This window comes from Cebus imitator, unplaced genomic scaffold (genome assembly GCF_001604975.1).
Source record: "Cebus imitator isolate Cc_AM_T3 unplaced genomic scaffold, Cebus_imitator-1.0 Scaffold664, whole genome shotgun sequence".
In the NCBI taxonomy this organism is placed as follows: Eukaryota; Metazoa; Chordata; class Mammalia; order Primates; family Cebidae; genus Cebus; species Cebus imitator.
This window is the reverse complement of record NW_016107979.1, coordinates 398,408-414,402: the sequence shown is the minus strand read 5'-3', so window position 1 is coordinate 414,402 and position 15,995 is coordinate 398,408. Positions and strand designations below refer to the sequence as shown.

The following is a 15,995-nucleotide window of genomic DNA, read 5'->3' as shown; positions in this document are numbered from 1 at the left end:
CAAATGATTTCCCACCTCAGCCTCCCAAGTAGCTGAGACTACAGGTGCACATCACTATCCCCAGCTAAATTTTTTTTGTGTCTTTTGTAGAGATGGGGTCTTGCCAAGTTGCCTAGGCTGGTCTGGAACTCCTGGGCTCAAGTGATCTGCCCACCTCAGCCTTCCAAAGTGTTGGGATTACAGACATGAGCCACTGGGCCTGGCCGGAACTCCATGTTTAAAAGCAGATTTCTTGGGGTATTTACAAGTTGCTCTGAGGTGAGACCCTGCTGGGCACTTGTTGCCGCCTTCGTGTTGTGTTGGAACTGCCTCACAAATACACAGAGGCTGGGAACAGAGATAATAGGTGGTCCCCAAGTCCAGAGCCCACAACAGTCACAGCCTAAGATGGCGCACACGGACGGAGGAAGCTACTTACCTGCCTGGGGACATCTGAAAGCCTCACAGTGAAGGAAGCATTTAAAGGCGATTTTAAGAGTAAGTATACCAGATCACCTCTTCTGTTTGTTGTGGGAGAGGACAGCAATTTTTAGGGGTAGTTTCAACACTGAGCTACAAAACTGGCCTACTTCTGGAGAATGTGAGCAGGGATTTTTGGATTGTCTCCCTGACTTGAAGTCAGTCGTTAAACCATTTTTTAAAAAAAGGAATGTCAGAAGGAGGGTGACGGGACAACAGTGCAAGCACAGGAACAGCAGTGAACTAGGCGAGGGAACAGGGTTGGCAACAGGGAGAAGTCTGGTGTCAGGAAGGGGATGGTGTGGTAGGAAGGGGAAGGGACCACAGGAAGGACAGGCGAGGCTGCTCACAGAGGCCTTGGATGCCAAGCCGAGCCAGATGTTCTCCCTAGAGATAAAGCACTACGGAAGGGTTCCCGCAGTCTTCTGGTAGGTGCAGAGGAGCAGCCGGAGGGAGAGGCTTGTGTCCAGAGGAGAGGGAACAAGGCTGCACACGGGCAGGCAGGATGAAGGCAGCAGGTGGTAGAGACACTGGGGAGACCTGACTGACGGGACTTGGTACCCCCTGGATGTGGACTTGGAGGAGCTGAGCATTTGAGGAGATGCCACCATGTCCACTCTACAGTGTCTAAGCATAAAACATCAGGGTGGCTGTGCCTGGCACCAAAAGCATAGAGGAGGACACCAGAGCCAGAAACATGGCAGTCCCTCCTGCAGACTCAAAAGCGCTTCCTCCAGGCGGTGGGTGGAGGCCTGGGGCATACCCCATCCCACAACAAGTCCTAGGGTGGGGCTTGGGGGCCTGGAGTGCAGGAGATGGAGGTAAAAGCTTCAGCTTTCATGGCTCCCCTGGGCACCGTATCCCAGAGTTATGGCTGGCGGGCAGCTGGGGGTTGGGGGAGATGGAGCCGAGCACTCCCTGGGAGGTTTGCAGCTCTGGGAAATGGCTCCCAGTTCTCCTCCACCCTTTTAGAGAACCCACTCTGGTGGCCCAGAGGAGCCATTGGGCTGTCCCTGAAGGGAAGGTCTGGTAACAGCCACTGTCTCCTGCTAAAAAAGGAGGGTGGTACAGTAATGACTCCCATGTCTGCATTGCCTGTTGTGACAGGTGCTCTTCACAGGCTTCCCTCCTTAGCGCGGCCCTGGAGGGTGGGCGCTACCTTCCCTGCTTTACAGAGGAGAAACGGCAGCCATGGAATGACTCATGCAGTGATTGCCCAAGGGCACACTGAACTAGTAAGCTGTCGTGGCAGGATTCAAACCTAGGTCTGTGTAGATCACATGCCATGCTAACTGTGAGATAAGCTGCCCGGAATCAAAGCAGGTGCCACCAGGAAAGCCAGGCCGGAGCCTGTAGCCCGGGCCTGAAGCCCACCCAGGATGGGGGAGCTATAAGGCCTTCCCTGAGTGGCACAATGGGCACCTCTCCACCCAGCCCTGGCAAAATTCCCAAAGTGTGGCTTTTCAGATCAAGTCCCAGAGACAAGGGTATTGGGAGGGAACCCTGTGTGGCTAGAGGCTAGTGGCCTGGAATTCTCTTTAGCGTGGTGGGCATCCACCTGAACCTCAACTCAGGAGCTCCTTTCTCCCTCCAAGACAGTTCTTGACGGAAGCCAGAGTGGAGAGGGCATGGCTCCCACCTTGGTGCTGGCGCCATGCTCCTCTCTGATGCTATTGGGTTACCCCTAAAAAGAGAAGACAGAGTTGGGGCCTCACTCTTGGTGCTGCTGACAAACTGAGCCCAAGGAATCTCTCTTACTGACAATCTGACAGCACCCTGTGGTCCCCTTAACACTTGCATGGAGTTGCTTCACAAGGACCCCCAACAAATCTGGGGGCTCGAACAGCCAAACCAAGGACATTTCAGGGCTGGAGAGAAGTCTGCTCATCCCCCTCCCACCCACCTCCTGCCTCAGGTGCTGCTGTACCCCATGCACAGGATGTGGCAGAGCCTGGATTCTCAGCCCAGCCCCGTTTCTGGTTTGCTCTGAGGCTCCAAGCAAATCCTTGGACCGGCTTCCTCCCCATGTGCAACAGGAATGATCCTGTGCCTCCCAGCCCGAGGGCTGCTGGGATAGCTAATGATGTAGTAGAAGGGAAAGCCCTCTGAGAATGTTTCAGGGGAGACACAAACAGAAAGCATCCTTATTAATGAGAAGTCTGGGGTGTTTTGCTGCCAGCACACACTCAGCACGTTTGGGGTCAGCTGCCCAGGAGATGCCCTTGCTGCTGCTGACAGTCTGGTGTGGGAGGGTGGCAGTGAGTCCTGCCCCCAGTCCCAACAGTCAGCCCAGCCACTGTTTGCTCCTCTCCTGAGTACATCCCTGTTCACACGTGCCCATTTGTTCCTCTGTAAACCACGCCTGTAGTCACTGAGTTAGCTAAGAGAGCACTGTTATCCCCCAGACAGGAGGCACCTTCTCTTTCCTCCTCTCCCTTTGGCAAGTACTACTGGAGTACCTGCCAAAAACTTGTATTTCCCTCACATTAACTAAGTGAGAAATTCATCACTATTCTGAATATCTTTGACTCCACTGCTGCAAAGTTTGGTATCCTCTCCTGGTGAAGAGTTAATTTAATTATCTAAGGAAAATGACGAAACATTTGCTGCTAAAATTTATTGCAAGCTACCAGGAGACAGTGCTGGCATAATTTTATGCACAGCCCCCGGCTGCAGCATAGGGAAGCAGGCTGCCTATTCATCCTGAAACAAGCAAATGAAATTGACTACCCTGGAGATCAATCAGGACATTAAACACTGTGATGGATGTGGCAGAATTCTTCAGTGTCTGAGATTTATAGGTCACCCTTCACCAAGCACTCTAGGAACCTCCCCAACATCAATTAGGCCTCATAACTAGTACGCTCACCTCTGCCTCCACTGATTAAAGAACGGGTAGGGGGTTCTGGGACCTGCACCATGCTAAACACCACAAAAGGCCAATGAGGAGACTGGATCCAGATTGCAGTACAAAGACCCCTGCTGCTTTGAGCAAAGAGTAGTTCAGAACGGAGGAGCATCAAGCTAGAAGGGGACTCAGGCACTGGGGACTAGCCCTTGCATTTTCCAGAGAGAGCAGCTTACTTTGTTGTGTTCTTGGTACTCCTGTTCTTTGTCCATGCTGGCCTTCTGCCCAGAGTGCACTTCTTCATCTGGTTGGTTTTGCTGCTCTTTCTGAACTTGGTGAGGCTGTCCTATCTCGCTGCCCTCCACTGCAGCCCACCCCAGTCAGGCTAGATTAGGTCCATCCTCTGCACTGCCATAGAGGGAGTCAGGATATGGCATGTGGTTGGGAGCCAACTGGCCTGTGGTCACCATTTATAGCCAGGAGTCCTCAGGCAAGTGTTTTAAGCTCTGTGGGCTTTAGTTTACTCATCTGTAGAGTTGGGAGTACTACTACACCTTGCAAGGTTTTAAGACGTAAATGAAATAACATACGTAAAGGGCTCAGCACAGCATCGTGGGCACAAGAAGCCCTCAAAAACAGTTATCATTCTCCATCTACTCACCTCGTATGACACCCACCAAAACACTCCATAGGTTAAAGCTTGTTATCTAAAAAGTTATCTAGTTCACACTGCCATTTTACAGATGATGAAAATGAAACCTGAAAGGAGAGGGAAGGCGACTAGGGTGCCTCTGGGGCAGTAATAGGAACAGGATGAGAACCAAGGCTCCTGGTGACCAGTCCACCCAGTTGTCCCCGGGTCCCAGACCCAACTGTCCCCTATGCAGCCCACACTGGGAAGGAAACAGCTGGAGGTGAGCACACAAAAAAAGCACTCACCTGTCTTTAACCACAGGCCCAGTTAATTATAGGAGACGAAGAAGGCAAAGGCCACACAGGTAATGCCACCCCAGGGCCTCCCTCTCACCAATCCCGACACCACAGGAGGTAAATGCCAGCTTACGTCACAGAAAATCCCTAATTCCATTGGTGTTCCTTGCTTCTAACAACAAGCCTGCTGTTTTGAGGCAACGCAAACCAGAGAATACAGTCCTGGAGAGGATGGGAGAACCACAATCTAGTGGACAGGCTAAGTTTTCCAGACCCAGCGTCCAGTTCAGGTCTCACATCTCACTGACTGCCATTTGCCCCAAATTCTGGTTTGTGTGCCAGTTCTATCACATGTGTTGTGACCTGGGGCAAACTGCCTCCTGTCCTGAGTCTGATTTCTTGAATCAGACTTTCCCCCACTGATGAGGTGACATACATGAAAGCGCTTTATAAGCCAAGGATTATCAGCAACTTTTCTTCATTTGCTCCCCACAAAGATTGTTCTTAAACCCCAGAGCTATAAGAAATTGTGGCAGTATACTATGCTCACGGACTTTTCACAAGGTTACCGGTCAAGCCTCCTATCGCTCAGCAGCAGCTAACCAAATCCATCTGCTACAATCAATGGTGTTCTCTGGGTTTCCCAGCCTCTTCAGCCCATTTTTATGTAAACTCAAACAAAAACCCTTAGTGAGAGACAGCATGAAATGCAGTCAAGCTGACCCACCCTTTCAGAAAGAGAGCAAAAAGTGCACCTACAGCTGGGGTTTCCAGCCCTGCAGCCCAGCAGACACACTCAGGCTCTGGTGGCAGCAGGGCTCCCACTGCTACCCTGGGAAGAAGAGCCCTGCCTTCTGCCAGCCTCACCCACAGCACTGGACCCATTTTCACAATCTCCAGGAGCCCATCCCCAGCCAAATCCATCTGGAGCCAGAGTATTCCTGCAACAGCCCCTAATGGCTTCCATCTTCTCCTCTCTCCCTCTATCCTGCATACACCACCAAGTTATAGGCCTTCCTCTAAAATGGCTCCCTGTTGCCGGGGGTGCTTAAGGCTTGTTCAGATGGCAAACGAAGTCATACAGTTTTTATGGGACACTCTTAATATACTGATATATCTAACAAACAAGCAGAAAGTATTTTAAATATTCAATGAAATCCATGATATGTCCCAAGACAAAAACAAAAGCTGCTGCTCTTTGTTCAGATCCACTTGCTACTGTTCATTTACCTTGGGATCTGCTCACATTCCCAAGAACACAAGGGGTAGCAGCTACCAAAGGTTCAGAAAGAAGTATGCAAGAAAGACTCAAGACTGGGAAACTGCTGCTGATTAATTTTTCCTGCAAATCAGGAAAAGACCTGTATGGTGGAACTATCACAGTACCATCGCTGGTCCAATGGAAATAGCAGTGTTCCTTGGGGGCAAAGTTTGAGAACCACTGATCTCTAAGGAAAAAGCCTCCTCAGCCTGTGAGTCAATGTCCTCTCCAATCTGGCCTCAACTACCTACCACCCTCAACCTCCTCCCTGACCCCAGTGTTTCTGCCCCTCACTGCCTCATGCACCCACGTGAGCTCCGATATCAGTTTCCACTTCTGCTCCCATACACCAGTTGAACAGCCCTCACCCACTGAGGAATGGCCGTGCCAGCCTCCTGAGGAGCCCTCTCTGTATCTGCTGTCCATGCTGAGACCTGCTGTCTGCTTTTACTGACGTCTCATCTCATCTTTCCTGGTAGCTGCAAAATCCTTGAGGGTAGGGGCTGTGGCCCCAACAGCCTGTACTCTCAGAGTCTGGAAGGATATTGTCCTCCCTGTCAAGACCACAAGCTACTTCGGGGAAGTGGCTGGGCTATACTCTTCTAGGTATTTGCTTCAGAGTCCCACAGCACAGGGGGCTGAGCCAGAGAACCCATCAGGGAACATTTCCTCACAGCATTGCTAAGAGCGAGTGGGACCTGGGGGAAAGCTGATGCTGTCCCCTCTCAACTACTAAGCAGCTGGGTACAGGGCCCTTACTGGGCCTCAGGCCTTCTGCAAGTGAAAAGGCTGTCAGCTTCAGCTCAAGGACCTGCTCATCTCTGCCCTCAGAGGGCTGCCCTTCTAACATGCCTATTTCTGCCCTCCCAAGGACTCTGTATTCTGCCAAAATAACCAGGCCGCCAAATTCCCAGAGCTGTGTGAGGTTAATCAAAGACCTCAAAGAAACTAGGGAGAAAGGCAGGAAACCCATACGCAAGCATTAAAGAAAGCTACCCCTAACATCTTTCCCCCATACTGCTTCCAGAGCTACTGCTCTGGGTGCTACGGCTGGACACGGGCAGAGTCAACAGGAACTGTTCGGTTTCCAATAAAACAGATTAAAAGGGCACAAAAATGTGCCTCTTGCATATATAATAGTTTCAATGACTTGCCTCCACCTCACATGGCTGCCATTTTAGGGTAAGCTCTAAGTGGGCACTCAGAGAAACTTTTGTGTTGAAAAAAATCCCACTGGCGGGACTATTCCAGAACACCCATCCCTCCTTCTCAACCAGGATCCTAAATGTGCCCCTCCCACCCAGCACGAAGTACCTAGTGCTCTTTACCTGAGGCTGCTGTGCAGTCACACTGTCCCTTGAGCTGAGGTGAAGGAGAATCACGTCCTCAGTGAAGTTACCACTCTGAAGCCAGTCTGCCTGTTTCCAAATCCTGGCTCTCATTTATAAGCTGTCTGAATTAAGGCAAGTTATATTACCTCTTTGAGCTTCAGCTTCCCCATCTGTAAAAGAGGGATAATAATAGCAACTAACTTACAGGGTGCTGTAAGAACTGAAGGGGTTTAACATGTGTAAAGTGCTGGGAACAGTGCCTGGTATATAGCAAGCATTATACTTAATGTTATGATGATGAGCTGTTCCCAGTAAATACCAGCCCAGTGAACAGCTGCTTGGGGCTGTGGCAGGGCAGCCAGGACAGTACGGAGCAAAAGGAAAAAAGACCAACCAGTTCAACTCTGAGTCAAGGAACCAGGCCAAGGCACCACGTGGGATGCCCCTCCCTGAGCCAGCACACCTACTGGGGGTGCCCCTGCAGCCATCACCTTTGCCATCTCTCCTGCCCGCCCCCCCCCCCACACACACACAGGTTATAGCATCCAATAGGAATGAGGGGTAAATGGAGAAAATCCTGAGCAAGGTTAGCCCTCTTAGGAAGACCCTCAAAGATAAGAACAAGACATAGGAATTATTCTCACAGAGGTGATTCCAGCCATGTGGCCTTGGCCAAGTCACTTTACCTTCTTCACTTCTCTGTGCTTCAGTCTCCCCATCTGTACAACAAGGGGTCTGACCAGGTGATCACGGGGCTCAGACATTCTACGATTCTTCGATTCTAACAGACATTACTTGTAAAGAGGCATCATTTTACTGCTCTCATCTCATTAAAAGAAGACTGAAATGCCAAAGATACAACTTTTAAAAATGTTTCATAGCAAGTGATTGTGACACAAATCAGAAAGGGTTCACTACTCAGCCGGGGAAGGGCCCCAGGCTGGCCACACAAAGGTATTCTAACCCCTCCATCATTTATCACCGATCACTTCCCATCTCCTCCCTGCTATCTGCTTGATCAAGGTCACTACTCTCATTTCTGCAGATCTGATTCAGGAGGGCAGCCCTCGTCATTCTACTCGCCTACCTACCCAACCCTTCTGGCAGGCCTGTTCAAAGCCTCACCAGCCACTGCTCTTGGGCCTGCACTCACACCAGCTGCAGCCTTGGTGACACTCTTGGACCTCAGCTGTACCTTGGGCAGCAGAATCAGAGTGCCAGAGGTGACTACACAGGCCTGGGTGCTTCCTAAGAGAGCCCAAAAGAAGCCAACAGAAGGCAAAAGAAAGGCCAGAGCAGTCTCTGTGCAGGATTTTGAACATTTATCCTAACATCAAACTATCCATTTGCATCAGAAGGCCATGCTGTCTCAAAGCAGCCCCTCCTGTACTCTCCCTCCTTTATAGACAAAAATCCCATAAACTGACAAAACCTTAAAATGAAATGGAAAATGAAATTTACCTTAAGTCAACTAAAATACATGGAGCCAGGTCAGGTTTAAGTCAGGTCTGCTTTTGTCACATTAACTGTGGTTTTCTGAAGACTGGAGTATGTTTAAGGTAATATTCATGCTTTACAGCCATGCTTTTTTAACTCTGCATTTGCCAATTCAGTTACCTTCTCCTATGAGATATGCCCTTCAACAATGAGATCAGGTTGATTAGGCTGGTAGGAACAATCATGTTTACAATCTTCCTAAAACAGAGCTCTCCGCGAACCAGAAAGGCAAAAAAGCAACAATTAAAAAACAAAAATAAATTTTTACTCCTTTTCTTCAATTTTCTCTCTTTAAGAGACTAGGCATATTTCTGATAGTTTTAAAGCTGTGGAAAAGCTTTATTATAGATTTTATTACAGAATTTTAAAATTTCAAAAAATTATTTGAAACCAAAAATAATTAAAAGGAAACATAATAATCCCATAAAAAAGCATTCTGGCATCTGTTAGAAATTTTTCCTCAAATTATGAAATGCAGCTCTTCATGCTTTCCAATGATAGTATCCACAAATGTCTATCATTTCAGTGGAATACTTTAATTTTTCTTTTTAAGGCATGATCATGATTCATTTTTTCTTCAATATCTCAGTCATTTCAGGAACTACCTGCAAATTAAAAAAAAAAAAAAGTAAGCAACTAAAGCCTTCACTGTAATACGATCACAGCTCCGTAAGCTACACAGGAGGCCAAAAGAAATAATATAAATCACTGTTCAGACACACGGGCCCCTCCTCTCCACCAGGAACCCACTGTTCCCCTGTAGTTTCTCTTCCCACCCAGGGAGACTACTGTGGACCCAGGGCTGGCGGGGCCTACAGCCCACTCATTGCCTACATGCCTTCTGCCTTTTTTTTTTTTTTTTTGGATTGAGACAGGGTTTCACTCTGTCACCCAGGCTGCAGCGCAGTGCTGCAATCACGGCTCACTGCAGCATCCACCTTCTGGGAATCCTCCCACCTCAGCCTCCTGAGTAGCCACCACACCTGGCTAATTTTTGTAGAGATGGGGTTTCAACATGTTGCCCAGGCTAGTCTCAAACTCCTGGGCTCAAGTGATCTGCCTGCCTCAGCCTCCCAAAGTGTTGAGATTACAGGCATGAACCACTGTACTTGGCTATCTTTTGTCTTTTTGACCCAATCACAAATTTCAAGAAGGCACCCTAGAAACAGGAAGCCCAATTTTTCTTGTCTGGATGACGAGTACTGTGTATTTACCTTCGTGTTTTCCTTGGCATTCTTCCTACCCTTACTGCATTCCTGACTTTCCTTCAAAGTCCACACCAAAGTCTCTAGCATACTGTAATTACGACTCCTGCCAACCTTCTCTAGTACTTGTTCTCTCACTGTGTTCTTTCATTCATTCATTCATCATTCATTTTCACAAACACACTGGTTGCTTTTCAGCATACTACTATGATCTGGCACACAGAAATGTGTTACATGCTGAACATTCAGTATCATCACTCTTTATTAAAATTAAGACCTTGTGTGCTAATGAAGTGGCTGGTCAGCAGACACAGAGACCACAGCAAGGGGAAATGGCCTGCGTTGGCTGCCATTTTAAAAAGGATTAATTACTAACCCTTAGTCTTGGCAATGCAGCAGCTGCAACTGGAGCCCCCAGTGTAGAGCTGCTTTGTGACTGCTTGGACAGAGGAGAGCTGCCTATGGGGGCTGCAGGGAATGCCGCACAGACACTCTGAAAAATGGCTCAGCCACTTGTGCAAAATATCAATTACCCAGTCTTCCAAGGGGCTTTCGGCTGCCTTAGCTCACAAAGATCCCAGCTGAACTCGCCACTGATGAATATAGCCTCTCAATTATTTAAGAGCGCTACATTTCCATTAGGTGGAAATAATGTGTTCGTACAAAATTTATTAAGGAAATTGTCGACATGTTGTTTCTTCTGAATGTCACTTTGTCTCCAGCCTGTTAAAAGGCCCATGTTTACCATGGAGCCAGCAGGCATTTGCTCAGGGGTGGCATTAAGTGCTGGCACCACTTCTCCCAGCTTTCCTCAGTAGAGAGACCATAAGCTCATGCCAGTCACATGGATGACATGCTAACTGAGCTTCAGATGGGACCCATGTATTTCATGAAAAATAGGATAAAGCCCAACTTCTTTTACCATGAAGTGAAACACTACTTTGGTTTAGAATATACAACTTTTTAAAACCTTACCAAATACTTCCTTACCACACTCCCCACAAAAGGGTTGAGAAGGTTTTCTCTATCATCTATATCTTTTTTATTAGATCAACCACACACTTTTTTTTTTTCTTTTTTTGAGACAGAGTCTCACTCTGTCACCCAGGCTGGAGTGCAATGGCATAGTATCAGCTCACTGCAACCTCTGCCTCCCAGGTTCAAGCAATTCTCCTGCCTCGGGCTCCTGAGTAGCTGGGATTACAGGCACCACACCTGGCTTTTTTTTTTTTTGTATTTTTAGTAGATAAGGAGTTTCACCATGTTGGCCAGGCTGGTCACAACCTCCTGACCTCAGGTGATCCACCTGCATTGGCTTCCCAAAGTGTTGAGATTACGGGCGTGAGCCACTGTGCCCAGCCCAACTGCACACTTTTAAAGCATACCACAGAATGCCTTATTTAGGAAAAAGAAAATGCTAACTCGGGTTCATTGAGTGTCTGATGCCCTGAGCACACTGAAGATCTGGATTCTTGTTTCTATTCTCTTTTAGGTATTGCAGAGACAGCTCCCTACTTGGTAAGACCCAATAAAAGGCACTTATGTTTTAAAAAAAAAAGAGACAACCTACTGATATAAATCACAATACAAGTATGTTTCACTCATTCACTTAGTACTTCCTCAAGATAATACTAAGGGAAACACAGAAGCGCTCTGTCACTATGGAAGTGACAGAGGAGTTCTGCCTCCTAGCTGGCAAGAATAGACAGAGGCCTATGAAACACCCAATCAGAAGTGTGCTCATCTTATACTGGAATGTAGGAGAAGGAAAAAAAAAAATAGCATTAAATGCTCCAAATTCAGGAGTTAAGGAAGATTAAGGAAGATTCAGTGTGGATTAGGAAAATTCAGAACATCAACCTAAAGAAGGAAAGGATTCTAGGCAAAAAATAAGGCACCAGACAGAGATAAGTAACTGTAGGTTCCAGAGACAGTAAAGAGAATGCTAATAGGTATGGAGAAAAGGAAAGAAGGCTTAAAAAGATAGGTGTTTGTTGAGTCCATTCAATGGGAACAGAATAGTCTCTCTGAACAGATAGATGGTGCTGGGACAACTGGATATTCACATGCAAAGAATGAAAATGGACCTCTACCTCACATCATATACAAAAATTAACTTCGAATGGATCAACAACCTAAATATATTAGTTAAAATGACAAAACTCTTATAAGAAAGCAGGGGTGACTCTTCATGACCTAAGATTTGGCAATGGATTCTTAGATATGGTACACAAGTGACAAAATAAAAAAAGATAAATTGGACTTCATCAAAATTTAAAACTCTTGCGCATCAAAGGATATTCTCAAGAAGGTGAAAAGCTAACCTACACAATGAGAGAAAACATCTGGAAATCATATCTCTGATAAATATTTAGTATCCAGAATATGTAAAGAATTCACACAAGTCAACAAAAAAACAGCCCAACTGAAAATGGGTAAAAGAGGTGGACAGACGCTTCTCTAAAGGAGATATACAAATGGCCAATGAACACCTTTTCATATGCTTAGATGCCTAACATCACTAGATATTAGGAAAATGCAAATCAAAGTCACAACGAGATACCACTTCACACCTACTGGAATGACTAGAATTAAAAAACAGAAAATAATGAGTCTTACTGAGACTGTGGAAAAACTGGAACCCTTGTGCACTGCTGGTGGGTATATAAAGTCATGCAACTTCTATGGAAAGCAGTTTGAAGGTTCTTCAAAAAGCTAAACACAGAATTGTCACATGACCCAGCAATTGTACTACTCCTAGGTATATATCCAAAAGAACTGAAATCAGGGGCTTGAGCAGATACTTGCAGACCAATGTTCACCATACTATGGATTAGACAATGGGTTTTTGTTTTGTTTTGTTTTGTTTTGAGATGGGCTCTCATTCTTTTGCCCAGGCTGGAGTGCAGTGGCGTGATCTTGGCTCACTGCAACTTCCACTTCCTCCCAGGTTCAAGTGATTCTCCTACCTCAGCCTCCCAAGTAGCTGGGGCTGTTACAGGCACATGCCACCACACCTAGCTAATTTTTGTATTTTTTGGTAGATGGGGTTTTACCATGTTGGCCAGGCTGGTCTCAAACTTGTGACATCAAGTGATCCGTCCACCTTGGCTTCCCAGTGCTGGGATTATAGGTGTGAGCCACCACACCTGGCTGGCAATGTTTTAGACATGAGACTTAAAGCATAAGCAGCAAAGAAAAAGTTGGTAAGTTGGAGTTCATCAAAATTTAAAACTTTCTTTATTTTAAAACTTTTCCTCCCCTTTTTCATAGGCATTGACAAATTTAAAACTTTCATGCTTTAAAGGACACCATTAAGAAAGTGAAAAGACAACCCACGCAATGAGAGAAAATATTTGCAAATCAAATATCAGATCAGGGACTTATATTCAGAATATATAAAGAACTTTAACAATTCAAGAACAAAAAGATAATATAATTTAAAAATTACAAAGGATCTGAATAGACTGTCTCCGAAGAAATATACAAACGGCCAATGAACAGATGAAAAGATACTAAACGTTATTTGCCATGAGGGAAATGCAAATCAAAACCACAATGAGATACCACCTCACACTCATTAGAAGGGCTATATTTAAAAAGACAATAACATACATTAGTGAGTATATAGAAAAACCAGAGCCCTCACACATTTTTGGTGGGGATGTAAAAAGGGGAAGCCACTTTGAAAATAACCTGACAGTTCTTCAAAATGTTAAACTCAGAGTTACCAGGTGACTCTGCAGGGTCAGGTGATCTGCCCACCTCAGCCTCCCAAAGTGCTGGGATTACAGGCGTGAGCCACCCTGCCTGACCATGTACTTCAGAACTTCTAAGCTGTATGAGATAGTCATTGCCTTAATATAATTCTAGCTAAAAGCAAATAAACATGGTATTTTGGTCTGAAGTTTCTCTCTAGTCCAAAGTGGGCTTCCTAAAATACCAAAAGGAGCCTGAGAACCTGAAACTGGACGTCAGCTAACTAGATGATTTTTGAGGTCTCATTCTACTTCACTGTCTTAGGACTCTTTCTCACTGAGATATCGCTTCACGTCCAAACACATGCATATTCTCATGCCAAACCTGGGAGCTGCCGTAAATGCAAGAGCACAGTGTGTGGGATCCCATTCCATCAATAATGACTACAAAGAAGCTCCTGCTCCAAGGCAGGTGTCCAATGGTAAAACACTGAAAATTTTCAACTGCTTAACGCTTTATCTTTTTACTTATTTATTTATATTTTTTGAGACAGACTCTCGCTCTGTCACCAGACGCCAAGCTGGAGTGCAGTGGCATGATCTGGCTCACTGCAACCTCCGCCTCCTGAGTTCAGGCAATTCTCCTGTCAGCCTCCTGAGTGGCTGGGACTACAGGCATGTGCTACCATGCCCAGCTAATTTTTGTATTTTAGTAGAGATGTGGTTTCACTGTGTTGGCCAGGATGGTCTCTATCTCTTGACCTCAAGATCTGCCCGCCTCAGCCACCCAAAGTGCTGGGATTACAGGTGTGAGCCACTGCACCCGGCCACCACTTTATCTTTTTATCATGAAAACCCCCATGTGAGTTGCAATACATACTACACACAGAAAAATATAACAAACAAAATTACTTATAAGTTTACTAAAATATTCTCTTGGCAGACAGAAAAATATAACCAACAAAATTACAAATTTACTAAAATAGTCTCTGGAAGAAAAAAGGCAACTACAGTAGACATCTACTTGCAAACATGGATGAGGTTCAGAAAGTTTTTTAATTTTGCTTTTAAATAAAAAGAATATTTATCCCTCTATTCACACCAATAGTAAGAACGGAATTTTTACCACTTGAACAAAGTTATCACTATATAGAGAAACAAACAAACAAAAAATCCTTTTCATACCAGCTCCCCTTCCCACTGGAATATCTTAGTGGGAAATAACTGACATTACTATTTGTTCTTACACACTTGGGCCAGGCACATGAGCAGTTGACCTTACCTGAACCCCAAATATCAAGATACAGCTTCAGGGTCACTGAAGAGGGGGAATGTTTTTCCCAAAATGAGATCTAGGCTCTCTGGCTGGGGCCTTCTGAGGGGAAGAAGGATTGACAATGGGCCAGAACAAGAGCCCCATCCTAGTCTCTGCATGCAGTCTGAGTTACCATGGAGTAATCGGCTCAAGGGTCCTGTTTCTATCCTTCACTGAGCATGAACATATGCTGCAAAGTACAAATGTGCTCTCCAAGCACACTCACTAGTTCCTCTAGATCATACACAGTGCTGGTGAAGTCATGGAAATGGGCTAATCTTCTTGCTGAGGAGACCTCCTGAAGCTCTGTTCTCAGGTTGCAACCTTTCCACTGAAGCCCACACCTCCTCACTGTCGTTCTACATGAGGGGTTCCTCACCCCAGCAAACCCACTTCTCCTAGGACTGGATGCTATTTTCAGAGTGCCAATTCCTGCATGAGTGATTTCTGCATAAGATAACCTAGAAACATGTAGGCAGACCCAGGGAAAAAGAAGAGATCAGGCCATGCATAAGTTATGAGCTTTAAATGTGGCCAAATGAATACCAGGTGCTCATCAGCTGTAATTAACTAATTAATGTCATGAAAATAATTTTTCTCACGGGAAGGACAAATATGGAGGTGACAGCAAGATAGAAGGAACGCCCAAAGGTGAAGAATGTGAGGAGTGGGAAATAAGTGCTCTCCCTACACTCGTCAGCTAAGGAAGCCCCTTAACCCTCAAACGCAGCAAGCAGAGCCTTCTTATTGAGTCAGATAAGCTGAATACGAGTGCCTACTCTCCCCTAACATTCCTGGCAAATCTCTGAATAAGGGGGTTTGATGTTAATTTCTTTAGGGTACCTGCCAAATATGATTCTAGCTTATAATTATTTGAATCACTTTACATTGTGCGTTAACTTAGCACTGGGATGCCAAAATCCATGTGGATATTTTAAAGACAATTTGGACTCTTTCTTAAAGGGAAAGTTATAATGCTGTATATAAACAACATATATCTACTATTAGAAGAATTTTAAGTAGGTAAAAATTGTGTACATATATTAACAGTACATATACAAACAGAGACACACAAACACACAATGTTTTCTTTAATAGCTTCGTCCCTGACCAATTCTAAGAGTTTCTCAGATGACAATCTAGAAAATAGCAATTTCTCTCCCGGCCAGCTTACCTTAAATAAATCTGCCACTATTCCATAATCTGCCACCTGGAAAATTGGAGCCTCTGGGTCTTTATTAATAGCCACAATTGTCTATGAAATAAAAAACAAAGAGTTTGACTTTTACCAAGAAAACATTCCACACAGACTGACAATTCTATTTTAACTCCCCTTACAATATATTAACATTCTTAAAATGTCTACCAAATAAGATTTGATGCATCTGTGTCAATATTATAAATTTATTAGAAATTTCTGGGTTGAAATGTAATAAAATTATCTCTCATCC

The 15,995-nt window shown here is 45.5% G+C and overlaps 1 protein-coding gene across 1 annotated transcript in view; it reads right to left on the bottom strand.

The window, feature by feature from the left end:
* Window positions 1–8,639: 8,639 nt before the first annotated feature.
* The window catches only part of ETFA (electron transfer flavoprotein subunit alpha), an 83,638-nt gene continuing 76,282 nt past the window's right edge, over window positions 8,640–15,995 (bottom strand). The window contains exons 11-12 of the mRNA XM_017518214.2: window positions 15,719–15,799; window positions 8,640–8,931 (exon numbers count right to left, since the gene is read on the bottom strand). Coding sequence (XP_017373703.1) covers window positions 8,893–8,931; window positions 15,719–15,799 — 120 coding nt within the window. The 3' untranslated portion in view covers window positions 8,640–8,892. The remainder of the gene's footprint in view (window positions 8,932–15,718; window positions 15,800–15,995) is intronic.